The sequence below is a fragment of the Myotis lucifugus genome, unplaced genomic scaffold (assembly GCF_000147115.1).
Source record: "Myotis lucifugus unplaced genomic scaffold, Myoluc2.0 scaffold_46, whole genome shotgun sequence".
Taxonomy (NCBI): domain Eukaryota; kingdom Metazoa; phylum Chordata; class Mammalia; order Chiroptera; family Vespertilionidae; genus Myotis; species Myotis lucifugus.
This window is the reverse complement of record NW_005871094.1, coordinates 1970860-1998372: the sequence shown is the minus strand read 5'-3', so window position 1 is coordinate 1998372 and position 27513 is coordinate 1970860. Positions and strand designations below refer to the sequence as shown.

The window sequence follows — 27513 nt, the reverse complement described above, 5'->3', positions numbered from 1 at the left end:
TCCTCTGTCCTATGGCAGCCTGGGCCATTTTACCACTCCTGGTTTTCACCAGCTTTCCTAAAAAACTCTGTATCACTCTTCAGAGTAGTCAATGCCTACTCCCTCTTGCCACTCTTCTGATAATCATAGGGAACGTTTCTGGAGTGTTTATAATGTGCCAGGCCCTGAGCTACAAGTTCTATGAATGAATATATGAGGCAAATGTTGTTCTCATTTCTCTGATGAGGAAACTGAGGCACTGGAAGTTTGAATACCCAAAGCCCTAGCTAGCAAGTCCACATTGAGTCAGGAGTTATTGACTGGGTTCAGGTAGTCCTGAAAGTGTGTGGCTTACATCAGGCAGCCCTTCCCCCTCATGCCAGCTTATGGGCGATGCTCGTACTCGCAAGAGGAACTGTAGCATCATAATAAAGTACATGACCTTCCACTGTCCCCACTTCAGTACACCCTCTGCCAGAGACAGTGTCTGAATTTTAATTGAACCATGTGCTTATAGGTCTGCCCAACAGAGTGGTGACCGCAGAGGTTTCGGTTGGTGATCATGTTTTTTATGCTCTAGAAGTCTACTTTACATTTTCTTCAGAAGATATGTGACAGCTGTTAAAGAAATGCTGCATGGCATTGTTACACCTGCTGCTGAAAAAACCTGCTGTTCTCTTCTGTCTTAATTTGACAGGAAATTCAGGGTTGATTAGAAATGTCTGTTTCAGGGACAGGACTTTTTCAAAAAGTAACAGATGAATATTCATTTGTAATTCCACTGCTTCATTTTTTTGTTATTAGCTTCCTAACTAGAAAGTGACTCTTCCCTGCCAGGATGTTTAGATTTATTTGAATGTTTTTCACAGTGCTTATCACAAGCAACCCTCTTATAGTACATTTTCGTTACAGTTGTGTCATTCTTAATACTGCATTTGTTTCTTTTTCTTAGTTGTGTCAGTCTGTGATGCCTGCTGGTGTTGATAAAATCTCCACTGCCCAGAAATATGTTCTAGCAAGACGGCGTTTGGTGAAGCTGATCAACAATCGAGCTAAACTGCTTTCCCTTTGTTCTTGTATCCTTAGCAAAATCACAGTGGGACTTGACCTTTAAGAGAACCTGCCAATGTAGGAACTGTTTACTTATTCTCATGTTATTTGGGCATCAAAACCATATAGAAAGGGTCATAATTCCTGTTCATTTTTTCCCCAGTAAATGCCTGATATATTTCAAAATAGAATTATTTTTCCTTTAGAGTAGCTAATAACCCTGATAATGTACAGAACCTTTCTGTCTGGACAGGGGACAAGGACACTGGAGACTGCTGGCACAGTGTCCCGCGGTCCCCTCCTCCTTCTCAGCACATCTTGCTGCTTCTGGGGAGACGTCTTCCATCTTCCGTGGAGTCTTACCCCTGGCTGTTTACTGAGGCTGTGGGTACATCACTAGGTGGTGCAGTCTCTCCTTTTTTCTCCTCCTCAGAAACTGGTTTGTAAAAAGCACTTGTTGAGATTGTTTTCCTTTACTTGAGCTCTCTGTAGTTATCATAGAGACCTGCCTATTTATTCTTTGGCGCCACCTGGAGTACTACTTGTTACATTGCACACCCACGGATTCTCAAGACTCTTTGTTTGCCTCCAGGACATTGTTAAAAAGCAGAAGGCTACAAGGTAAACATTATTCTGCAAATTAATGAACCATAAATGCCTTTGGATTTCAGTGCCTTGAAAAACTAGTCACATTTTAATTTATTTTCTGTGTCTAGGTTACTAAGAGTTGATTGGATAATCGAGAGCCACTTAGGTATTAGGCATAGCTTGACTTTATACTTTACTTCTAGCCGTGGGAAATTGTGCAGAGCATAAAAGCATCTTAGCAGCTGCTCCTCAACTTCTTTCAGTTAAGAGGTGAGCCAGCTCCAGCGTCCCCTGCTCACAAGTAACTGTCCGAAAGAATGGAAGTGGGTCAGCCGAGGCCAGGGTTCTCGTTGCTGGAATGAGCCTCTCTCATTGATGAGAATGTATTGGGTCCCTTGGGGGAAAACAGAAGACAAGCTTTCGAGCCCTGGCTCAGACCAGCGAAATGCTTCCCGGGGGCTTCCATGAACTGAAAATTGAAATCAGGTTCTCATCTTGACCCATGTTTTCCATGGCACTGTGGTTCATTGTCTCCAGGTTCTTCCACTGTGTTGTAGACAAACTGCAGAAAAGGTTTGAGTATGTCTTTTGTCTCTAGATTCTTTTGCTTCAGAAGCCAATATGGATTTTAGAAGTGGATTGACAGTAGTGAGCCAACATGACATAGACCAGGTAACGTTCAATTCTATGCTCTTTTTTAATTTCTAAAGGAAAAAGGAGAAGTCTAGTATGTTAGTAAGACTGTAATTTTCAGGATGTATACAAAGGCCAGATTTGAATTCTGGCATGGCCACCTAACAGCTGTTGATGTGGAACAACTTACTTAACTTCTGAGCCTCCATTTTCTCATAGAAAAATGGGAATTATGGTGCAACTTCAGAGAATTTTTTCAGAATTAACTGAGGTTTCATATGTGAGACTCCTAGGATAGTGCCTGGAACCTAGTAAGAGTTCAGTAATTGGTAGGTATTAAGATCTAGAAATTCCCAAATTTTTTTTATTAACTTTGTAGAATTTTTAGGCACAAATTGACAACACTTAATTTTCAGAAAATTTAATGGAGAGATTGTGAGTAGCCATTAAAAATTTAACTCCAGTAGACGATCATATTGTACAGTCATGTGTCGTTTAACGGCAGGGATACATTTTCAGAAGTGTGTCGATAGGCAATTTTGTGGTTGTGCGAACATCATAGCATGCACTCCCACAAACCTAGATGGTATAGCCTACTGGATACCTAGGCTGTATGGCAGAGCCTGTTGCTACTGGACTACAAACCTGTACAGATAGCACGTTACTGTACAGGATACTGAAGGCAATTTTAACCCAATGGCATTTGTGTATCTAAACATATCTAAATATAGTAAAGCAACAGTAAAAATATGCTATAAAAGATTAAAAAAATGGTACACCTGTATAGAGCACTTACCATGAATGGAGCCTGCAGGATGGGAAGTTGGTCTGGGTGAGTTAGTGAGTGAGAGGTGAGAGACTGTGAAGGCCTAGGGCATTACTGTACATTCCTGCAGACTATAAGCACTGTACACTTAGGCTACACTAAACTAAGTTTTTTCTTTCTTCAATAAGTTATTGTGACATTTTTACTTTTATTTTTTTATTTTTTTAATATATTTTATTGATTTTTTACAGAGAGGAGGGGAGAGGGATAGAGAGTTAGAAACATCGATGAGCTGCCTCTTGCACGCCCTCTACTGGGGATGTGCCCACAACCAAGGTACATGCCCTTGACCGGAATCGAACCTGGGACCCTTGAGTCCGCAGGCCAATGCTCTATCCGCTGAGCCAAACTGGTTAGGGCGACATTTTTACTTTTAAATTTTTAAAAACTTTTTTACTCCTTTGTAATAACACTCAGCTCAAAACACAAACTGTATAGCTGTATAAAAATATTTTTTATGTCCTTATTCTATAAGCTTTAAGCGTTTTTCTGTTTATTTACTGTTAAACTTTTTTGTTAAAGACTAAGACACAAGCACACACATTAGCCTAGGCCTACACAGGGTCAGGACCACCACTATCACTGTCTCCCACCTCCACGTCTAGTCCCACTGGAGGTCTTCAGGGGCAGTACACGCATGGAGCTCTCATCTCCTGTGATAACAGTGTCTTCTGCAATCCCTCCTGAAGGACCTGCTTGAGGCTCTTCTTGAGGAGGTGTCATTCTTTTCAGAAATACATCCCTGGTGGTTTTTGGTTTGTTTCTTTTTTTCCTCATAGATTTGATTGTTAGCAGATAATGTTACTATGAACATTCCTTTTTCTATTAACAATGGCAATGAAGACAATAGGTGATAGAAATTTTTCAGCTTCATTACAGTCTTACAGGACCACTGTCACACATGCAGTCTGACGTTGACTGAAAGGCATTATGTGGCACATGACTGTATAGGGCATTATGTACCTAGTAACCCCTTGATCAGTAGTGTTGAAATTGAATGAAGAACATTTCAAAAACAATTAAAATGAAACCTCATATGAAACAAATACAAAGTCTTAGGAACAAAGCAGTTATCAGGATGTGTAATATTAAGGAAAATGAATTATAACCTGATCTGCTCCTAGGCAGCTAAAATTCATGTCCTTGGCCACGATTTGATAAAACCTGTGGCTGAAGGTTGGGCCTTATCCAGGAAAAAGGGGCAGAGTCACAGCATTTTTCAGACCCACACTTAGCCAGACGTTATAGATATCATGCCTAGTGCTGACTGCATTTGCCTCCTAGTGACTTTATAATTAATTTATTTCTTGGTGTGGTTTGTGTAGGGAAGCTAATGTTAGTGAGGCCATGTGCAGAATTAGCTAAAGAATATATCTTCCAGAAGATGTCTAATAATTATATGTTGACTTCATGACTGTTTCATTAGACTGGTCTCTTATAAAGTTAGAAGACATGCAGGATTAATAAATAACCTCACTCTGTGCTTTAATTTTAATGTAAAATCAAAGGCAGGTAGGTTCACCTAATTTAGTATTTGATGTTAGCTTTTCAGTGTTATGCCAAAAAGATCCATCTGGAACTACATAGGCATTCTAAAATACACCTGAGGTCTAAAGTGTATACCAGATACCCTTCCCCCTCTTATAAAGTAAAAGTAAAAGCATGTACATTTTTGTCTTTTTAAATTGTATAGTGAAGGAAAAATAAAAGTTCTTTCCAATGTATCCTTTGTTTCTTTCTCCCGAGGCATCCACTCAGTAACTTCTTGTTTGGCCCTTCAGGAAATGTTTTTGTGCATATGTCTACATGTCAACAGCAGCATCAACAGTTGTTATTTAAAGGAGATTTTAAATTTTACACATTTTTATAAGAAAAGAAAGGGGGGAAACAGTATGAATAAATTCTAGGGTGGAAAATGTGATTTAAAAAAATGGTACATGAGAAAGGACAACATTAAAAGATGCAAAGGTATTTTAAATTGGAAGACAGAATAAAAGAAATATTTGAGAATGCAGTTTTAATAATGAAATGTCCTCTGTGTTACTTCTAGCTTCAGGCTGACGCCATCAATGCTTTTGGAGAATCACTACAAAAGAAACTTCTGGACATTGAAGGATTATATTCAAAAGTTCGATCTCGCTATAGTTTCATACAAGCTCTTGTCAGACGTGTCCGAGGCCTATTGAGGATATCACGGAACTGAGAGCCGTTCTTATTACACTCTTCTAGGGAAGAGATGAACTGGGGAAAACTCTCTCCTTTTTATAGATTAATTTGTCTCTAAATTATGACCAAAAATATTTTGCTATTTCTTTCTTTATATATGCACATTTTTTTCTGTAAACCTCTTTGCCCGGTTTCATCCTTACTAGTAAAAAATAAACACTTTTTAAAAAAACAAACAAAACGAATGAATGGTTGATCTTTTGAAATTTTAGCTAGAAAATGATCAACATTATTGGGAAAGTATAAACTTTGCACAGTGGTGGTTTTTTCCTAGGGATATAATTTTGAATGCTAAATTAAAGACATAGTCTGGAAATTCTCATTTTTTTTCTCTCTTTGTACCTACATAACACTTCCATGATATTTAGGATTGCTCCATGAGGCAGAGTGGATAATAAACTGTAGCCACACTCATTAGTAGAATAGTGTACTTGGAAATGTCTCAAAAAGTCAAGTCATGTCTTTCCTAAAATTAATTTTTTTCTGCATTTAAATGACAATATAATTTTCATTTGTTCCTTAGAAATGATTGAGAAATTTCTCTAATCATCTGCCTATATTTCTCATAAAATATGATAGTTATAATTATAGCAAAAGAATTGCATAATCACCTCTCTATTTCTTGCTCAATTGTATTTATGTTCAAGTGACTACATCATCTGAAAGTCCATTTTTCCCTTTCTGGCCAATTATTTCAGCCTTGTATACAGGAGAGACTGCTGAGAGGAGAAAGGGTCTTGACTCTCTTGTACTAGCAGAAAATGAATTCTTAATTCCAAAGTGTTGCTTTTACTTTTAATCGCATAATGACATTTCCATAGTTTTAAACATATATATATATATTTAATTGATTTCAGCGAAGAAGGGAGAGGGAGAGATAGAAACATCAATGATGAGAGAGAATCATTGACCGGCTGCTTCCTGCATGCCCACCACTGGTTACGAGCCCGAAACCCCATCATGTGCTCTGACAATAAACGAACCGTGACCTCCTGGCTCATAGGTCGATGCTCAACCACTAGGCCACACCGGCTGGGCTCCATGGCTTTTAAGAATCTTTTTAAAATGGCTTTGTCATTGTTACATTTTGAAATTAATTTACTGCACTTATAGCACTAATTTTTAGCTGTTAATAAAGAGAAGTCTTAGAGGGGAGTGAATGAATAAGTAAGTGGATCCAAAATGTATTAATAATGACTGTTGCTCCACTGGTCAGGAATATGGCCATCTTTATCATCTGGAACACAGGCAGGAACCTACATAATCAGAAAAGAACCTGGGGCACAGAATCAAAGCATTTTATAAACCTTGGATGGACAGAGATATTAGCTAAATTTGGAATTAAGATTTTTAATTTACTGACTTCATAACTTGTTTTCCCATTTCTTCTCCCATTTCTTCCAAAATTGCAGCCAACTGTGGATGAGAAGTTGGGGCCATGAAGACGTGTGTGTGTGTGTGTGTGTGTGTGTGTGTGTGTGTGGTGGGGAGGAATACGGGGTGGGGTGGGGGGAACAGGAAGAATTGCTGCTGCGTGTGCTGCTCAAAAGGCCGGCCAGAAGCACCGTTTGTATAATCAGTCCAGCGGGGACATGTGACCGACTGCATTCTGTTCCCGTGTGGAGAGAGGCTGCTGGGGCAGTGTGTGTTCTTAGGGTTTAAGTTCATCTATTCCTTCAAATAAGCAAAAGATCTCAATGTATTGTTTTTATTGAGTTGATCAGTTTCGTGGGGTTAGAAAATTAAAAAGAGGTGAGTACCTTCCTTGTCATTCTTAGAGTTTTTATAAAATGGTGATACATAACTATATGGCTGAACTTTAAGCTCTACATGCTGTTTGTACACAACCTAGCCTTTTCTAAATATTTGTCTATTGGTTTCCCAACTTATTTTGAAAAATTTTGAATCTTCACCAATGTTGAGAGTAAAAGGCAGGGCACCCATACACCTTTCACCTGGCTTCACCAGTTAACGTTTTAAATATATATAAATATAAATATATGTTTATATTTATATATATTTTTTATTGATTTCAGAGAAGAAGGGAGAGGGAGAGAGAGATAGAAACATCAATGATGAGAGAGAATCATTGATCAGCTGCCTCCTGATGCCCCCTACTATGGATTGAGCTTGCAACCTGAGTATATGCCCTGACTGGGAATCAAACCCTGAGCTGCTGATTCATAGGTCTGAGCCATGCCAGCAGGTTTACCACTTAACATTTTGCACATTGCTTTAGCTCTTTTATATGTGTACTAGAGGCCCGGTGCAGGAATTCATGCATGGATGGGGTCCCTCAGCCTGGCTGGCAATCAGGGCCAAGGGGCCAATCGGGGCAGGCTGACCAGGGGAGGGACTGCGGGAGGTTGGTCGGCCGCAGGAGGTTGGCTGTGGGATGGCACTGACCACCAGGGGGCAGCTCCTGCATTGAGCATCTGCCCCCTGGTGGTCAGTGCGCATCATAGCTGTTGTCCGGTCTTAACGGTCGCTTAGGCTTTTATATATATAGATATATTGGGTTTCTTCCTTAACTATTTGAAAGCTGGTTACAGACATCATGGCACTTTTTCTGTAATATATCAGCAAATAAGAACAAGGATATTTCTTTCCTAATCACAATACCATTATCACACAAGACATTTAACAATAAAATTTTCTAATACTCAGTTCATATTTAATTATCTTCAATTGCCCCCAAATGTTTTTCGAACTTTTTTTTCTTCTACAGGATTTCAACAAGAATCACACATTAGCCTGGCCAGTGTGGCCCAGTGGTTGAACCAGTAGAATACTCAATTGGCAAGATACTACCATTCTACAGGTGATATCATGCCCTCAGCATATCATATCAGGGGGGACATATCAGTTTGTCCCTTTATATTGTTTGATCACTTAGTTTAGGTAGTGTTTGACACATCTCTCCATTGTAAAGCTGGTTTTCCCATTGTTATGAATAATCTGTGGGTTGATCTTTGAGACTGAATATCTTGTTTCCAAAATAAAACATTTTGACTTATCGTTCTTTTCTATTTTAAAAAAGTTGTGTACTGTTTCAATCATACAAATAACATAATCTAATTAACATGCAGGTGCCTACTCTATCTTGTCATATGCCTGGTTTGATCAAATCTTAATCATATTTGCTCTGTATCTCTCTATCTCTACCTCTATCTATCTTTGTCTCTCTCAGTAGATAAAACTGAGGCATCAGTGAACTCCTGATCTTATTTCTTTACTTCCCTCCCAGAGGTGACCATTGTCAAGAATTCATGGTTGATCTTTGTCATTTATATGTGTGTATTTTTAGGCAGTAAAAGGTACTGTTTTACAGGTTGTCTGTTAATCTTTATGTGTCATACTATGGGGCAATTTGCAGGTTGCCTTTTTTTGTTCAACATTGTGTTTTTAAAAAATTCCTCATACTTGTTTATTGTAAGTATTGAATAGTAGTATCACATTTAACAAATACCCTAAAACTTATGAACTCTACTGGAGTAGACTAATACACATTAAAGTCCCCAATATTTTGCTATTATAATATTTGGCTGCAATGATGATTATCATATGTGTCTTCTTAGGTCAGACATGTGACATGTAAGAGGGCTTCTCTGGATTTTGCAACTAGAAATGGAAATCCTGGGTTGGAGATTCAGAGCTTTAATTTCACTACACATTGCAACATTTTTCTTAGTGTTTGCACCCATTTATTTCTGCCCCCTGGTGGTCAGTGCGCATCATAGCTGTTGTCCAGTCATAACGGTCGCTTAGGCTTTTATATATATAGATATATTGGGTTTCTTCCTTAACTATTTGAAAGCCGGTTGCAGACATCATGACACTTTTCGAACTTTTTTTGGTCCACATCAGCAATAATAGTTTTTAAAAAATATATTTTTATTGATTTCCGAGAGGAAGGGAGAGGGAGAGAGAGAAACACCAATGATGAAAGAGAATCATTGATTGGCTGCCTCCTGCACACCCCCTGAGGATTGGGCCCACAACCTGGGCATGTGCCCTTGACCAGAATCGAACCTGAGACCCTTCAGTCCGCAGGCTGATGCTCTATCCACTGAGCAAACCGGCCAAGGCAACAAAAACAGTTTCAATTCTCAAAGTAGAGGAAGATACAATAAAATTGAGAGGAAGATACAGAGATTTCCCATATACTCCCAATCTCCATACATGCATAGCCTTCCCCATTATTAACATCACTTACCAGAGTGGTACATTTTTACTGAAGATGACCCTATATTGACACATCATAATCACCCAAAGCCCATGGTTTTTTATCTTAGGGTTCACTCTTGGGTGGGGGGTGCATTCTGTGGATTTGGACAAATGTATAATGAGATATATCCATCACTGAAATATACAGAGTATTACTAGTGCCCTAAAAATCTTTTGCACTCTGCCTGTTCATGTATCCATACCCCACTCCCTCCCTGGCAACAAATGATCTTTTTATTGTCTCCATAGATTTGTCTTTTCCATAATTTCATATAGTAGAAATCATACAGTATGTAGGCTTTTTAAATTAGCTTCTTTTACTTAGTAATAAGCTTCCTCAACTTTTCATTGCATGGTAGCTTTTTTTTTTTTTTTTTTTTTTTTTTTTTTTTTTTTTTTTAAGTGCTGAATAATATTCCAGTGTCTGGATGTACTATAGTTATTATCCACTCACCTACTGAAGGAACTCTTGGTTGTTTCCAAGTTTTGGTAATTATGAACAAAGTTGCTATAAAGACCCCTGTGTAGGTTTTTATTCGAACATAAGTTTCCAACACCTTTGGGTAAACACCAAGGAGCAAAATTGCTGCATTATATGGTAAGAGTATGTTTACTTTTATAAGAAACTACTAAACTGTCTTCCAAAGTGGCTGTACCTTTTTGATTCCCACCAACAATGTGTGGGAGCTCCTGTTGCTCTGCATGCTCCCTAGCATTGGTGTTAGCGTTCTGGACTTTGTCCAATCTAATAGGTGTGTAGTGGTTTCTCATTTTGATTTGCATATCCCTGGTTATCAGGCTGATTTTTATTGTTGGGTGTTAAGAGTTTTGTACATTTTATTTTATTTTAAATATATTTTTTATTGATTTCAGAGAGGAAGGAATAGGGAGAGAGAGAGAGAAACATCAATGATGAGAGGAAATCATTGATTGGCTGCCTCCTGCACGCCCCCTACTGGGGATTGAGCCTGCAACCCCGGCATGTGCCCTTGACTGTAATCGAACATGAGACCCTTCATTCTGCAGGCTGACGCTCTATCCACTGAGCCAATCCGGCTAGGGCTGTACATTTTAGATAACAGTCCTTTATCAGATGTATCTTTTGCATATATTTTCTCTTACTCTCTTTCTAACTCTCTTGGTATTGTCTTGCAGGGCAGAAGTTTTTAATTTTAATGAAGTTCAGCTTATCAATTTCATGCAATAGCTGAGACAAAGGGTATGCTAATTTAAACATGATAGTTTTGGCCAAATTGCAATCAAAGAAAGTTTTAACTATTTGTATCCCTATCAATATTATATGGCTATGCCCTTTTCTGCATTCTTTCCAATGCATTATGTTATCAAGCTTTTTGATTTTTGGCAATTGGAGAAAAATGGCACCTTATGTTGGTAGTAATTTACATTTCTCTGAGTATGAATACCACTGAGTATCTTTCTATATATTTGTGCTATTTCTATTTCCTTTTCTCTAAGCTGTTCACGGTCTTTAACTACATTTTATTGGATTTTGGTCTGTTGGTTTGTAGGCACTCTTTATTTAAGGGAAATTAGTCCTTCATCACTTGTTTTACAAACAATATTTTTCATCTATTTTTTCCCCCATACAATTAAAAACAATTTTTTTTTGTCATTGATTTTATCTTATCTTCTTTGGTTCTGCATTTTGTATCATGCTGGTCATGTGAAAAATCTTCCAACTTGGAGATTATAAAAGAATTTCTCCCTTTCTGCCTAACAATTTTAATATTTCTTTTGTTTTGCTTTGTTGTAAGTTGTTATTGATCTGTAACTTATTTTACACCTGGGATGGGAACCTCTGCCTCACGCGGTCCACATACAGGTAAGATCTAAACCTGGCTGTGCATCAGAATCCCTGGGGTTCTCATAATAACCCCAGCGATTCCGGGACTGGGGTCTCGGATTCTGAATGTTCCAAACTGTCCAGCCCCACTTGGGACTTGGGACTTCCTTCTGGCTGGCTTTCTCGCCGGTCGGCCAATTTAGGCGGCAATTCCCAGGAGCTCCGCCAGGGGGCGCCCGGGCACCGCGAACGGCTTCCGGGTGAGGCAAGGCGAGGAGGGCGGGGCTGGGGGGTGACCCGGAAGCCGACGGCGGGTTCCGCCCCTCGCACCGGGGAGGCTGGAGTGGAACGGCCCACGGAGCTACCACCGCCCTTCGCGCCGTCTTCGCTGACATCATGCTCCAGTTCCTGGTGAGTGGAGCTCGAGAAGCGGGCCGGGGGCTCGGCTCAGGGCCTGGGGGGCTCCGGACTCCCGGCGGCCTGGGCCCGGCGGCCTGGGCGTGGGCCCCGCGGTGCCTTCCGTCGCCCCGGGGTGGGCTGCGGGGCTGTGTCTGCCTCGCTCCAACTACTGGCCAGTCTTTTTCTGTGCGTTCAAGCCCTGAACACTTCCAGGCGTCCGAGGACGCCCTTTGGGAGCTCCGTGCTGTCTGCCGCGCCCTGCGCGCCGCGGGTCCTCCTCCTGTTCCCGCTCTTGGGTCCTCAGGACGTTTCGGACCGTCCCCCCTTCTGCTCTCCCGCCCCGACAAGGACACGCACCCCATCCCGACTTGGGCCTGCTGTTGGCGCTTCCGAGGCTGTGGGAGGCCGGGAATGAGCCGAATTCCTCGCGAGGCGCGGACGCCGGCCGGCGCTGGGGCGCAGGGAGCCCGGGGTGTCACAGCGCCTGACTCAGGGCGGCGGGCTCCGTCTAAGGCGATTCTCCCACGGGCGCATTTTAGGGGGGCGTGCGTCTGAGCATGAGCAAACTCGGGTTTCCTGCAAAGCTCGGCGGCTTCCCATGGCCCGTCACATTTCCAAGCCAGGGTCGTTCTTCCCAATCCGTGCGCTTTTAACAAGCAATGCTTTCCACCTCTAGCGAGAGGCAGGCATTGCAGCAGGTTCCAGGTGGTCACGGAAAGGGGGTTCTCGGGGTGAGATGCTTCCCCGATGTTACATTCTTTATCAAAGAGGTGTGGTCGTTGACTTTTTAATCCTCTAGGCCAGAAGGAGGGGGAGCCTTGACAATAATGGTCCACTAAGACAGGGTGCCCCTCTGTCCCTGGACGTGCATCTGTTGAGAGAAGTGGGTAGGATTACTTTTCACCTTGATTCGACTTCCGTCCCGTGAGTCCCCCAGCCTGAACTCGGGCAAGTCTTTCTCTCCGCTTTCAGCCATTTCATTTATAAAACAGTGGGCGGAGGTCCACGATCCCGGGATCTCCTCTAGCTTTTAGCCTGTGACCAGCCATCATGTCCTCGTGGGTCTGAACCCTCGCTGCAGCCGTGGGAACGTGGGCTGCTCACTGAAGTTTTCCGTGCTGCAGTGTCCACAGCGGACAGTGGAAACCTGTCTCGTGGCTTCTTTGTGAGGATTGAACGTGAGTTCATACGTTCAGGTCCTTACAGCAGTGACACTGAGGAAGGAATCAGACACGTTCCATTTCTCTTTGACAAGGTGTCTAGTTCTGATTTCGTTTCTTCCCGGGAATGGAGATTAGTTTGCCCCCAGAAGTGTAGGTGAAGGGAGAAGTTTTGGCAGGGACGGGGCAGTCACAAGTGAATGTGGGCACTGTCGTGGCACATTTTGGAACTCTCCAAGATGGTTCCTGCATTCGTCACTTTCTGGGACACTGTTTGAACACGGGATTGTGTTGCGCACAAATTGCTTACTCCTCCTTGGATGAAAATACTTGCCCGTCATCCCAATCTGAGACCTGGTTCCGCGGGACGCTCCTCCTCCCTGTTACTCCAGTAGCTTCCTTGGTTGCAGTGCAGTTTAGCTACAGTTGTTGTAAGGAAACTTTTGAAGCTTTGAGGAGAAGCCTGACATGGTGGGCGCTGCTGGGGGCTTGTGTCCACTGCCGCCTGTACTGTGGCTCCTTACCTCCGGAGTGGTAACACTTGGCACTCCCAGCCAGCTCCTCTTTACTCCCTTCCTCTTTGCCCTTGGGATCCTGCATCTCAGTACTTCCTGACGTCCTTTCACATTATAACACACGTGGATTTATTTGCATGGACGAGTCTGCACAGAGCGAAGGTGCCTGGCTCTGGTGCTGGACCTTCCAGGCCTGAGGGGGTCCGTGCTTGGAATACCAGGGGGAAGGCCCTCGTCTCATCTCGTCGGTTTGTACTGGCTGCTGGTCCCTTCTGGGTGCTGGGTGTTTCTCAAGGCTCAATCCCTGACTGCTCCTCTCTCAAACCCCCCTTAGGGGTGTGTTCCTTGTACCTGCACCTCTGTACTGAGAGCTTCCAAAGCTCCTTGAGTCCTTCACTCATGAGTTCCAGTTCCCTGTCGCAGCCGCCTACCGAACATCTCTTGTCATATCCTCTATCAGCCTCAACACGTCTGGACCCGTCACCTGTTCCCCACCCTGCAAACCACACCCAACGTTCTTCTTTGTTCCCTGGTCCTGGCTTTCTAAAATTTGAATTATTGACATAATCTTTTATTTATTTCCCTCCTTCATTCTCCATATCATCTAGCTTAGGGGTGGGGAATGTCCGACCCGCAGGCTGTAGAAGGCCCTCGAAATCATTTGGTCTGGCCCTGCCAAAGCATTAACAGTGAGTTAGTTAAATGTTTGACCAAATTTGGCAGGCTAATTTTTAACTTGATAATTTTGTATGGCCCGTGAATGATGTTATAAATATCCAAGTGGCTCTTGGCAGAGAAAAGGTTCCCCACCTCAGACTCTAGCTGCTATGCCTGGCACATATTTACCTGTTATATAATCTTGGGCAAGTTACTTAAGTGACCCATGCCTTGGTTTCCCCAATTTAAACTGGACAATAATTGTACCTGCTTTGTACGGTTGTGAAGAGCATGAGTTAATTCATGAAAGAGTTAGAATGCTACCTTGCACATAGTAAGCACACAGTAGATGTAGCTGTTGTTTGAAGCCATTGACTCTTCATTACTCACCTTAAGAAAAGTTCTGTCTTCATGTTCCCACTGCCAAGTTCGTAGAGCGGGTCTGTTTTACTCTGCCTTTGGACTGGCTACACTAGCCTCGCTGGCGGAGAAATGTAGGTTTTGAGCTGGGAGAGTTAGGGTAGGTTCTCCAGTCCAGCTGCCATGCTGGTGCTTCCGTCTCCACTACAGAGACGGCATCCAGCTTACAGTTGGTCGCCTCCAGTTACAGCAGGTTCACTACTTCCACAGGTAATTGCTTCATTTTTGGTCAACGTGTCCTTACTTAGTTTTACTCCTGGATGTTAAAGAGCAATTCTAATCTACATGACAACCCTTTGCATATTTGAAGAGCATTGCCTTGGTACTTTTCACTATCCCTCACTCACACCATCAGTCTTTTCCTTAGGTCAGTGGTCGGCAAACGGCAGCTCTCGAGCCACATGGGGCTCTTTGGCCCCTTGAGTGTGTCTCTTCCACAAAATACCACGTGTGGGCGCGCACGTACAGTGCGATTGAAACTTCGTGGCCCATGCGCAGAAGTTGGTTTTCGGCCTTGGCGAGTCTATTTTGAAGAAGTGGCGTTAGAAGAAGTGGGGATACGTTCGCTGAGGTCGGACCCCTCAGATTGAGGACGTTTTTAGCAAAGACCAGCTTAGGAGTACCGTAATTAAGTTAATAACAATGTACCTACCTATATAGTTTAAGTTTAAAAAATTTGGGTCTCAAAAGAAATTTCAATTGTTGTACTGTTGATATTTGGCTCTGTTGACTAATGAGTTTGCCGACCACTGCCTTAGGCTAAACATCTCTGTTTCTTTCACCCATTCTTTATGATGTCAGGTTCATGCTGATAAAGTTACCCTTCTGTGAATATTCTAGTTTTGAAATCTTTTTAAGACATGCCACTCCTTATATGCGCTCATCAGCCACAGAAAAAAGCAAGGCTGTTGCCTCTAATTCTGTGTATGTTTCCCTTGATGCCCTTGGTTCTGTCCTCTCTTGCAGCTGCCAGTGATCATCCAAAATTTATGGCTTTATTCACATGCTCAGAAACTGTCAGTAATACCTGTGTCCTTCCACATCAGATCGTAACCACTTTTACTTGATTTTCAAGATCCACTCATCTGGCCCCATTTTCTTTTCCCACTGCCTGTTATTGTACATCCTCTGTTTTAGATTGGCTAGGCCAGTGGTTGGCAAATTCATTAGTCAACAGAGCCAAATATCAACAGTACTTCTTCAAAATAGACTCGCCCAGGCCGAAAACCGACTTCTGCGCATGGGCCATGAAGTTTCAATCGCACTGTACGTGCGCGTCCGCACATGGTATTTTGTGGAAGAGCCACACTCAAGGGGCCAAAGAGCCGCATGTGGCTCGCGAGCCGCAGTTTGCCGACCATGGGGCTAGGCTAAACTTACCAACCTATGGGCCATGTGGCCTTCATACCTTCCCACATGTTTTTTTTTTTTTATTATTACCTTTATCCTCTTTTTAGCCTTCCCAAATACTCTTAATGGCCCAACTCCCATCTTTTTTTTTCACAAAGCCTTCTTGATGACTTTAAGCACTGTTCTGATCCATCTCTCAGTTTGCTTAGATCATACATGTCTTTCATCATTTAAAAAAAAAAATCTTCTAATTAATAGTCTTGCCCCTGGTTTGTTATATTTATTTCTAAGTACTTTTGAGTTGTTTTTTTTTATTGTGAGTGGCATTCATTTTAAAATTACATTTTCACATTGTTGCTTATGTATGGAAATGCTATAATTTTGCGGTATTAATTTCTGTGTCTAGCAATCTTGCCTTTAGCTCCAGTAGTTTGTCTATAGATTCACTTGGAAGTGAATCAGGGAAGGCAATACTGTGAAGGCAGTCATATTTCCAGTGAAGGCAAAAATGACAGTTTTGTATTCTTTTCTTATTTTTATTTCCCTCCCCTCCTCAAGCTAGGACTTCCAGTAGAAGTAGTGAGAGTGGATATCATACCTTTGTTTCTCCGTGTAGTAGAACTGTTTCTCGGGTTTTGATGTGATGTTTGTGTTTCTGATATTTTCTTACAGATTCTTCTTCTATTTCTACTTTAAGTTTTTCTTGTGATTGGCTGCTGACTTTTACCATGCTCTTTCCCCACCTGGTGATCATATGGTTTTTCTTCTTTAATACATTAATATGAATTACATTAGATTTTTAACACAAAGCACTTAACCAGGTGGCCCATTCAGACCATCATGTGGTGACATGCTGTTTTGTTCACTGCACCTTCATGTAGTTTAGTCTTGTCTTCCTAGAATAGATCATACGTTCCATGGGAAGAAGCCACATACATACTTTTTACACTTTGATTTCCCAAGCACATGGCACCTAGTACTTTGTGATTGATTTCATTTATTTAATTAGATATTCCTCTTTCGCCTGATGACCACTCTCAGATATTCGTAAGATATTTGAATATTTAAGTCAGCTTTATGAACAGGCAAACCAGTTCTACCTGATGCACCTCTTTCTAGAGCAGTGATGGCGAACCTATGACACGCGTGTCAGAGGTGACACGCGAACTCATTTTTTGGGTTGATTTTTCTTTGTTAAATGGCATTTAAATATATAAAATAAATATCAAAAATATAAGTCTTTGTTTTACTATGGTTGCAAATATCAAAAAATTTCTATATGTGACACGGCACCAGAGTTAAGTTAGGGTTTTTCAAAATGCTGACACGCCGAGCTTAAAAGGTTCGCCATCACTGTTCTAGAGTGTTATGTCCAACTATTTGTGAATGTCCCTATTTAATGTACTGGCTCAGTAAATAATTACCAGCTTTTTTCCCTCCTCCATTCTCTAAGGAAAATTATTGAATATAAAACCTAGCTTACATATTAAAACTGTGCTTCTCTGGTGGTAGTAGAAGGAATACAGGTTATATCCGTAGCAGCTTTTTATTTAATGTACAAAACGTGGGTTTTATTATTACTTGAAGCAGTTGTTAAACACATCTGATATTGTTTCCCATACTAAAATCTTCAGTGATTAAAGACTAACGCACAAAAAAGGGTGAAGTTTCCCCCGCTTCCTTGGAATGGAGAGGCTTTCTGACAGCAGTAGCTGAAATTAAGTTGAGAAATAAAATGATCAGTTTATCTTTGCTGTTAGATAATGTGTATTTTTGGTTTTCTTGCATTGTGTAGCTTTTCTCACCTGATACTATAAAACTTTAAAGGTATCCTTTTAAATGCTAGTTGTAGCTACATTTGCTAAATAAAAAGACTATTTTTAGATTTCTTAAGCTGTTGTCAGTAAATATAAGATGGTTCATATTCTGTCCTAACTTGGTTTGGGTGTGTACTTTTTGAAAATATAATTTGATGAGTCATATTTCAGATCTGTCAGGTAGTATTCATTCTGGGTTATTGCCAGGAGCTGTCCCAAGATAAAAATTGTAACTTTATTTGGTGATTTATACACTTAACTTTAAAAATATGTTTTTTTATTGATTCCAGAGAGGAAGGGAGAGGGAGAGAGAGATAGAAACATAAATGATGAGAGAGAATCATCGATGGGCTGCCTCCTGCATGTCGCACACTGGGGATCGAGCCTGCAACCCGGGCATATGCCCTGACCGGGAATTGAACCATGATCTCTTGGTTCATAGGTGGACGCTCAACCACGGGGCCATGCTGACTTGGCAACTTTCTTTTTTTAATGTGTTTTTATTGAAAAAAAATTTTTTTTGAGAGAGAGGAAGTAAGAGGGATAGAGAGGAGGAAACATTGATGAGAGAGAATCATCGATTGGCTGCCTCCTGCACACTCCCTACTGGGGATCAAGACTGCAACCTGGGCATGTGCCCTGACCAGGAATCGAACCAGCAACCTCTTGGTTCCTGGGTGGAAGTGGTTGAGCTGAGCCACACCGGCTGAGCACGTAAAAACTTTTTGATTGGGGAAGGGGTTGAGCAGCAAATGATCAGATGTCAGATTGCTTTGGAATTGGCTCTCTTCCTTTTGACTTAGTGCTTATGTTAATAAATACAATGTTGTGACTAACTTGCTCATGTGTCCATACATAACAACTGACAGCAGTATTCTTGGAACTCTCATATACAAAGCCAGCCATTTATCTGAGTGGTCCTCGATTTTTCAGTCTAACATTTCCAGTCTTTTAAAACATTTATCCAACCTGGAAACCTTGAAGTTGTCTTTGATTTCCTCAGTTTTATCCCAGATAGTATTTTACCAAATCTTACTGATTTTTTTTTTATAGTTTTGAAATGTGTTTTACATCTTACCATTCACCCATCTACAGTGTAGAATTAGTGGTTTTTAAGATGTTCACAGAGTTGTTCAACCATCACTACTATCTAATTTTATATCCAACATTTTATTGCCTCTAAAATAAACCACATACCCATTAGCGTTCATTTATCATTCCCCTTCTCACCCCCAGCCCTGGACAACTGCTGATTTATTTTGTGTCTACGGATTTGACTGTCATACAATACATGGTCTTTTCTGACTGCTTTTCATTTAGCATAATGTTTTCAAGGTTTATCCATGTAGTGTGAATCAGAACTTCATTTTGTTTTATGGCTGATTAATATTACATTGTATGGATATACCACATCTTGTTAATCCATTCACCAGTTGGTGGACATTTGGGTTATTTCCACCTTTTGGCTACTGTGAACAATTTTGCTGTGAACATTTGTATACAAGTTTTTGTGTGGATGTATGTTTCAGTTCTCTTGGGTATATGCTGTAAAGTGGAATTGCAGCATCATCTGGTAACTGTGTGTGAATGGCCAGACTGTTTTCCAAAGTGGCCGCACCATTTTGCATTCCCACCAGCAATGTATGGAGGTTCTACTTTCTCCACATCCTTGCCCACATTTTTCATCTTTTCAGTGAAAGTCATCTAGTGGGTGTGTTGTGGCACTTCATTATGGTTTTGATTTACATTTTCTTAATGACTAATAACGTTGAACATCTTTTCATTTTTTTGTTGGCCATTTATTTGTATGTCTTCTTTGGAGAAGGGTCTATTCAAATCCATTGCCCATTTTTAAATTGGGTAATTTTTCTTTTTATCATTCAGTCATAAGAATTCCTTATATATTCTGTATACCAATCCCTTATCGGAGACATGATTTACAAATATTATATTCCATTCTGTTGGTTGTCTTCTCTTGATGGTATTCTTTGAAACACAACATTTAATTTTGATGAAGTCCAATTTGTTAATTTATTTTGCCACTTGTGCTTTTAGTGGCATATCTAGGAAACCATTGCCTACTCCAAAGTCATGAAAATTTACTGCTATGTTTTATCCCAAGAGATTTATAGTTTTAGCTCTTATATTTAGCTCTTTAACCCATTTTCTTTTTTTTTTCTTTAACCCATTTTCAATTAAGTTTTGTTTATGATGTGAGGTAGAGTCCAACTTCATTCTTTTGCATATGGATACCCAGTTGTCCCAGCATCATTTTTTGAAACCACTGAATGTCTTAGCACCCTTGTGGACAGTTCCTTCATCGTACATGTTAAGGTTCATTCCTGGACCCTCCATTCTATTCTGTTGATCTTCATTGATTTTTAAGAAGAAGAAAAAATTATTCACATTTGCTTGCTACTTTCTCTGCAGGGAAAACTAGGGGTGTGGCCTATGATGTGGAGGGGACCATGGGGATGACATCCAGCCATCTGGATGGACTACTGATTAGGCTTCCAGGTCTTGGCCTGGAAGATGTTAAGCATTCTTGCCCTGCAGAGAATTTCCGATTCATTGAAGACTTTCTATACTCTGGCTCCAGGCTAACTTTTCAGATTAATGATTTATCATTTTTCAGACTTAGATTTTACTTTTTCAGATTCTTATTTATTTAGATTAAAAAAAATTTTTTTTTTTTTTGGTCTAAACTTGCCTATGGAGTATCCCATGAACAACATGTGGATGCTTTTTGGACTCCTGCATGTTTCTCAACACGTCTCTTAATGTGCAACATTTATCTTATGTTATATATTTAAGTTTATACTATCCCATTGGTATACTGGCAGTACTCTGAAACTGGAACTGGATATGACATGTGTAGAGGCCCAGGGTTGTTTTATTTTGTGTTTTTAAATAACTGCTATATTTTTATGCACCTTAATGTCTGATGAAGTTGCCAAAATGAAGCCACATTAAATATACCATATTTATCTTGAGATACCATAGTAATAACCAGAAATCCTAGAATGTAGGACCTGGAAGGAACATTGTTAGTTTAATGTTTTTATAAAACGGGAAATTTAGATCAGCAAAACTCCAAAAAGGTTAAGTATCTTGCCTACAGGTACGCTTAGATAATGGTAGAACCAAATCTAGTTTATTTCTTTTTAAAAAAAAAAAGTTTTTATGGTTTTATTTATTTTTTTTTAAATATATTTTTTATTGATTTTTCACAGAGGGGAAGGGAGAGGGATAGAGAGTTAGAAACATCGATGAGAGAGAAACATCAATCAGCTGCCTCCCGCACACTCCCTACTAGGTATGTGCCCGCAACCAAGGTATATGCCCTTGGCCGGAATCGAACCCAGGACCCTTGAGTCCGCAGGCTGACGCTCTATCCACTGAGCCAAACCGGTTAGGGCTGTTTTTATGGTTTTAGAGAGAGAGAGAGAGGAAGGGAGAGGGTTAGAAAGATAGAAACATCGATGAAAGAGAAACATTGATCGGCTGCCTCCTGCACACCTCCTACTGGGTATGAGCCTGCAACCCGGGCATATGCCCTGACTGGAATCTATCCAGTGACCTCTTTGTTCACGAGTTGACGCTCAACCACTGCGCCACACAGGCCAGGCTAGTTTATTTCTTTATGGAATTTTTTTCAGCCCTATGTTCTTTTTGTTTGGTATCAGAGTTAACATTCTCAGTTAATTACTCCCCTCCCTCTTCTTTTAAGCAAAGTTAATATTCTTTCTGGATTTGGAAAACCTCTGTCTACCTGGTTTCAACCCATAGTAGTGGGTTGCTTCTTAGTGCCCCCTTGATGTGTCTGATTAATCGAAAAGTAGTCTATGATTAGAGACTATAGCCTCTTTTATGCTTAATTTACTAACAAACTAATTTAAATTATGCTTTTGGTGTTAAAAGCTTGGTAAGCTTAAAGTTTAGTAAGAACCCCGCTGTATTCTGTTCCCATATGCCTATCCAGCTTGAATTCAAGGTTAGACCACTGCATGCATCACTGATGACCTTAAGTGTCACACTTTGTTTTTTCTAAGTTAACCTCTGCTGTGTGTTGAATAGGAACAACACTGATTAAAGAAAATGATGGGGGAACAATCAGATGCCAGTTCAGATTTGTGAAATTAGAAATTAGCTGTCCAGTTGGAGATGATTAATTATTGGCGGGGAGGCAGGGAATTAAAGATCATCATTAAAACTTGAAGCTTAATGAGTGTTGGCTCTTTTGGTGTGAAGGGAAAGCTTTAAATTTTCATGAAGCAGTTTTGTTCAGGAGAGTAGTCACCCAACAGGATAAACATTTATAATTCTCTCAGACGTGTGCCTTTCTGTCTTGTCACTGAGTAAGAGCTGGTTAGGGGACCTGTGTTCCCTGCAGGTCTTAAGAGGCCTGCCCATTAGACACCACCCATGGCAGAGTGTCAAGCCCTATGCTCTCTTGGTGGTATGTCCCATTCTTTTTTTTTTTTTTTAATATATTTTATTGATTTTTTACAGAGAGGAAGGGAGAGGAATAGAGAGTTAGAAACATCGATGAGCGAGAAACATCCATCAGCTGCCTCCTGCACACCCCCTACTGGGGATGTGCCTGCAACCAAGTACATGCCCTTGACCGGAATCGAACCCAGGACTCTTCAGTCCCCAGGCCGACGCTCTATCCAGTGAGCCAAGCCAGTGAGGGCATGTCCCATTCTTTTCTGTCATCATGTATTTCAGTTTTTGAGTGTGTATCTGTATTTAATTTAGGTTGTTCCATGTTCTTTGTTGTGAATGGCCCTGACAAGTCACTTCACTATCCTGGGCCTCATGTTTGTTTGTTTTTTATTTGTTTGTTTTTAAATAGTTTTTAAAAATATATTTTTATTGATTTCAGAGAGGAAGGGAGAGGGATCGAAACATCAGTGATGAGGGAGAATTATTGATTGGCTGCCCCACGCTGGGGATCGAGCCCACCACTCAGGCATATGCCTTGACTGGGAATTGAACCATGACCTCCTGGTTCATAGGTTGATGCTCCACACCGGCTCAGCTGGGCCTCATGTTTTTGAAATATGAAGAGATTGAACTGTGAAAGTTCCTTCATTTTCTAATATCCTATGATTTAACTGAACACTTTTTAAAAATTGAATACTTTTTATTTGATGTCATGAGTGTTAGGGTGAATGACCCTTAATCTCTCCTGCTTGGATATATTTTCTGAAATATATCTATAATAATAAAAGCATAATATGCTAATTAGACCGGACAGCCGAACATCCTTCTGGACAAAGCCGCAGTGGCTGCAAGGGCTGAGGGTAGGCAGCTGCAGCAGCTGGCAGCGGCAGCAGAGGTGGGGTGATGGCAGCAGCACCTTCCCCTGATTGGCCCGGTTGCCTCCCAAAGTAGGACATGCCCCGAGGGCTCCTGGACTGTGAGAGGGGGCAGGCCCGGCTGAGGGAACCCCCACCCCCACCCGAGTGCACAAATTTTAATGCACTGGGCCACTAGTATTGTTATAAGCCTTTTCCCATACCTTGAGGCAGACAGCCAGTGCCTGCAGAAGCAAGATAAGAACAACTCCCCTCTGCCTGACTGACCTGTGCACTCTCCTCTCTTGCCTCCCTTGACCAACTCTTGCCCTCCCTTCTGCTTGACTGACTCTTGCACTCACATCCTGACCCTGTATTGCATATTTTTACCCTATGTAAGACAACTTAACCACCTCCTCAGGGCTGACACTGACACACTGGTCTCAGCCAGCTGTGAGTGAATGCAATAAAATTTCTTAAACTCTTGGCCTGGCTCCTTTTGGCTGGGACCTAACAGTGAGGAATAACAATACTCATAACCAAAAAAAGAAAAACAATTGCAGCTTTTAACAACAAAAAGCAGAACTTTGCCTGGCTGGTGTGGCTCAGTGGTTGAGTATCGACTTATGGAGGTCGTGGTTTGATTCCTGCTCAGGACACATTCCCAGGTTGCGGGCTTGATCCCCCAGTAGGGAGCATGTAGGAGGCAGCTGGTCAATGATTCTCTCTCATATTTGATGTTCCTATCTCTCCCTCTTCCTTCTTCTCTCTGAAATCAATAAAACAAAAATTTTTTTTTAAAGCAGAACTTTAACTTGGGTTTCTAGAACTTACAATCAAGTGTTTATGGAGGTGCTGAGGGGATAAGGAGAATTTAGGGTAGATTTGTTCAGTGCTCCTATTTTTTGGTGTATTCTCTTTAACCTTTTGGGAGGCTATTTCTATGTATATTTTATAGAAGCAAGATGTGAATTTCACACTTTACACTCTCCAGCCCTAGACTGGACCCTGGGGTCTTCTAACTATCCTAAGCTCCTTAGGAGAATATTATCTGTATAGTTTGGCTTGGTATCAGCTGGTACTGAGCTCAGTATCCAGTGTAACTCTTCCTGTTCTGTTCTTTCAGGTTGGATTTACTTTTGGCAACCTGGTTGGAATGTATCTGGCTCAAAATTATGACGTAAGTGACCATTCACTTTCTCCATGATTCCATGAAGCTGACTTGTAGTGACTTGTCTTTGTTGAAGTAAGGTGAGCATAGATGGGGTCCATAGATCTGAGGGAAAAGTCTTGAATTTTGGAGAAAGATTTTCCAGTCACAGAAGCCTATCTGTCCTTTATATCACCACAAGAGGGCAAAATCCCATCACTTTAGATGGTCTCATGGTGATGCTGAGCTGTGTTTGTTAGCCCAGAGCAGAGGTCCTCAAACTTTTTAAACAGGGGGCCAGTTCACTGTCCCTCAGACATTCCACACATGCGAACTGCGGGCCCGGGACGAGTCGGCTGCTAAGCAGGGCAGGCAGCGGCGGCAAAAACACCCGGCGGGCCGGATAAATGTTTTTGGCAGGCCGCATGTGGCCCGCGGGCCGTAGTTTGAGGACTCCTGGCCCAGAGTAATAGTAGGTTAGATTCTTCTTAACAGTTCTACGGCATATCACGTGATCAGTGAGAATTTAAAAATTAATAGGATAATCTTTTCAGTCCCCATACCCAGGAGTAGAGATGACAGAATTTTGGAGGTGGGTCTATATCATGTAGCACGTTCAAGGAGGACAGAGTTTTGTGACATGGGGCATTGTATTAGCCTCACTTTATAGATAGGGAAGTGGAAAAACAGGTGGCAAAACTGCCTATGAATGGGGATTCTGGAAAGGTAATGACTGTTTTAAAGAGACAAGGAAATGAAACGATACTAACTTTTGTAGTGAAGCTTTTAGTGTGACAAAGGGAATTCCCTCTGTCAACCTTCATTTGAGTCATATGGTGCTGTATCCAACTGTATCACATTTATTCTTTGTATGTACAACTTTTACTTGGCTCTGGATTGAGGGGCTAAGTGAGTCTATAAAAGTCAAAGTCAGGGTCTGGCTTCCAGGGAGGGAGCATACTTTACCTGACAACTTCTGAAATCCTTCTATTGCAGTCCAAAGATTAAAGACACCACTATTTAACAGGTCACTTTCAGAGGAAAATAAAAACTTGCACAACAACCATTTATCTTTGGAGGAAGAGAAGTCAAAGCATATTGATTAGTTAGATGCAAAATTATAATAATGTCTTTTTTCTTTAAAGATGCCAAACCTGGCTAAAAAACTTGAAGAAATTAAAAAGGACATGGATGCCAAGAAGAAACCCCCTAATCCATGAGGCCAACTCCAGCACTGGCTCCAGGAAATCCTGACTCTCCTCTTCTCCAGGGCCTCCTTTACACCTGAACCAAAGCTTCTGTCTTCTGTCCAGTCTTAGCCTTTGCTTCGAGCACAAATGGGGCCACAAGTTAAGAACTGTGCTTACTTTCCCAACATCCTCACCGCTTCCCTTCCTCCTAGCAGCTTGGGAGGGCCTCAGACTGGAATTATGGTGCTAGATTAGTAAACATGACCTTTAATTAGTAGTTTCTCCCTTATTCTTTGGGATTTTTTACTGCCTTTTTCAAAAGAAAAATCAATGAGTTTTGTATAGCTGATCAGATATAAATAATGCTGACTTCACAGGTTAGCAATTATAATGGGTGTTTAAACATTTGGTACTAAATTATGTTACTTCAAGGTCACTAAAATTAAAATCTAGAAGCCAGTTTCTGGTGAATTATCCATTTATTTTATACTGTTCTCAGTATAACTGACATATATAACTCCATAGTTGCTAATTTAACCAATAAATCAATTTGCTACTCATCAACTGAGAAACTATATTCTGAGAACTCCATCAGGAATTGGGGAATTAAAAAATATGGCCTTTGTCCTCAGTAGACTTCATAGTTCAGTATGCATGTTTTTCCTTAATGATGCATTTGATCTGGTTCTTTTTCCTCAAAAGAATCATACTTATTTTAAGGGATTATAGGTGCATTTGACATTACATGATGGATAAATGATAAGTTGTCTATAAAGGAAATTTTATGCCTTTTCACATGAAAAGAAATGTATCAACATTATAACTTTATAGTGATTCTCACAAGAAAACTTTTTTTGCTGCACTCAGAAATTATCATTGTAATTTGTCAAATGTATAATTAGTTCATTTGAAAAAATTAAACAAAATGTTTGACTACATCACTTTTCCCGTGAGTCAAGATACAAGAGTGATTTAGAATGAAGGGCCTCTCCCACCTCTAGCTCCTAGATCCTCTTCCTGGAGCCAGGCACTGCCAGCAGTTTACTGTATGCTATTGAACAAGATTCTGTGCCTAACCATGTGTGCATGGGCTTTTTACACAAATGATAAACTATACATAGGCTTTGCTCTGGCCTTTTTTCCTCCCATTTAATATCAGTATGTAAGGAATAAGGAATCTGTTTCCTTTTTTGGCTGCATAAAATTCTATTGGATGAATATACCGTAATTTATTTAATCTATCATTGATGAATAGTTGTTTCCTATCTTTTGCTGTTACAGTGATAACTTGGAACCTGATGTTACCATACGTATTTATGCAGGGTATAGCCATAAGTTAACGTCCTAAAACTGTAATTTGCACTAAATATAGGTAAAGTCCCACTTCATCGTTTTGCTTTAGAGGGCTTGGGCAGCTTCACTGATAATGCTACGTCTGAGGACATTATAGCAGAATCAGTAAACTGCAAGATTACTTAGAGACACCTTTTTTCAGACAGCGATGACACTGATACTACATGTGATTATAAAATGAAGTGATTCTGCTTCTCTTTGAGAACATGCATCTCTCATACATGGAGATAAGTTTTATCCATCAGTTCATCCTGGTGTGTGAGACAGATTAGGATCATATGGTTTGGCTTCTCCCTTGCAGTGTGATCATGGGCAAACAGCTTATTTGTCTGAAACTGTTGTATTCTCTGTAAGATCTGGACATAATACCTACCTCATAGGGCTTCCATGAGAAACAATTGCAATAATGTACGTGATGCACAGTGCTTTGCAAATTTGCCCAATAAATAGCAGACCTTAGTCCAAACATCCTGCTTTTGCTCAGAATACTTTTGTTTCTTCGCAGTCACTTTGGGAACAAGTTTATGAACCATGCAAAATTTGTCATTATTCTATGGTCACGCTCTTGGTTGTTGATGAAAATCTACAGTATCCACCTTGATCATACCACCTGGCTTCCAAGATTTTATCTTAAATGACTAAATTGTTGGCAGGATGAATTAAAGCCTTAAGAATAAAGGTTTACCATCCCTGAGGGTATTCATAGTGCTACAAGCTTAGGAGTCCCTTGTTATCAGTCATGGTAGCATTGTTATTTGTGTGTGTCTCCCAGAGTGGTTTCTTTGGGGAGGGAAGTCACTTAGATGTTAGGAGAAAATCTCTCTATACCAGTGATGGCGAACCTATGACATGCGTGTCAGAGGTGA

General features: G+C 40.9%; 2 protein-coding genes across 5 annotated transcripts in view; both read left to right on the top strand.

Moving 5' to 3' along the window:
- Window positions 1–5483, top strand: part of NUP205 (nucleoporin 205) — a 79139-nt gene extending 73656 nt beyond the window's left edge. For 2 of the 4 annotated variants that reach the window (XM_023753502.1, XM_023753501.1), the window contains exons 40-43: window positions 932–1055; window positions 1522–1650; window positions 2216–2289; window positions 5127–5466. In XM_023753502.1, the coding sequence (XP_023609270.1) occupies window positions 932–1055; window positions 1522–1650; window positions 2216–2289; window positions 5127–5279 (480 nt within the window). In that variant the 3' untranslated portion in view covers window positions 5280–5466. Of the gene's footprint in view, window positions 1–931; window positions 1056–1521; window positions 1651–2215; window positions 2290–5126 lie in introns of all 4 variants that reach the window. The other 2 variants (XM_023753500.1, XM_006088314.3) reach the window with 2 other exon arrangements.
- A 5352-nt stretch (window positions 5484–10835) lies between these two features.
- Window positions 10836–27115, top strand: LOC111825919. The gene is made up of 4 exons (XM_023753541.1): window positions 10836–10917; window positions 11378–11744; window positions 24081–24134; window positions 25250–27115. The coding sequence occupies exons 1-4, from the start codon at window positions 10836–10838 to the stop codon at window positions 25356–25358; spliced, it is 612 nt and encodes a 203-aa protein (XP_023609309.1). The 3' UTR covers window positions 25359–27115.
- Window positions 27116–27513: the final 398 nt, after the last annotated feature.

Bases quoted from the DNA above. Each gene is read 5' to 3' on its own strand.
- LOC111825919 (XM_023753541.1), top strand. From the start codon at position 10,836: ATGCCCTTTTCTGCATTCTTTCCAATGCATTATGTTATCAAGCTTTTT. The intron at 11,745-24,080 runs GTGAGTGGAGCT...CTGTTCTTTCAG, and splicing joins ACATCATGCTCCAGTTCCTG to GTTGGATTTACTTTTGGCAA. The intron at 24,135-25,249 runs GTAAGTGACCAT...TTTTCTTTAAAG, and splicing joins ATCTGGCTCAAAATTATGAC to ATGCCAAACCTGGCTAAAAA.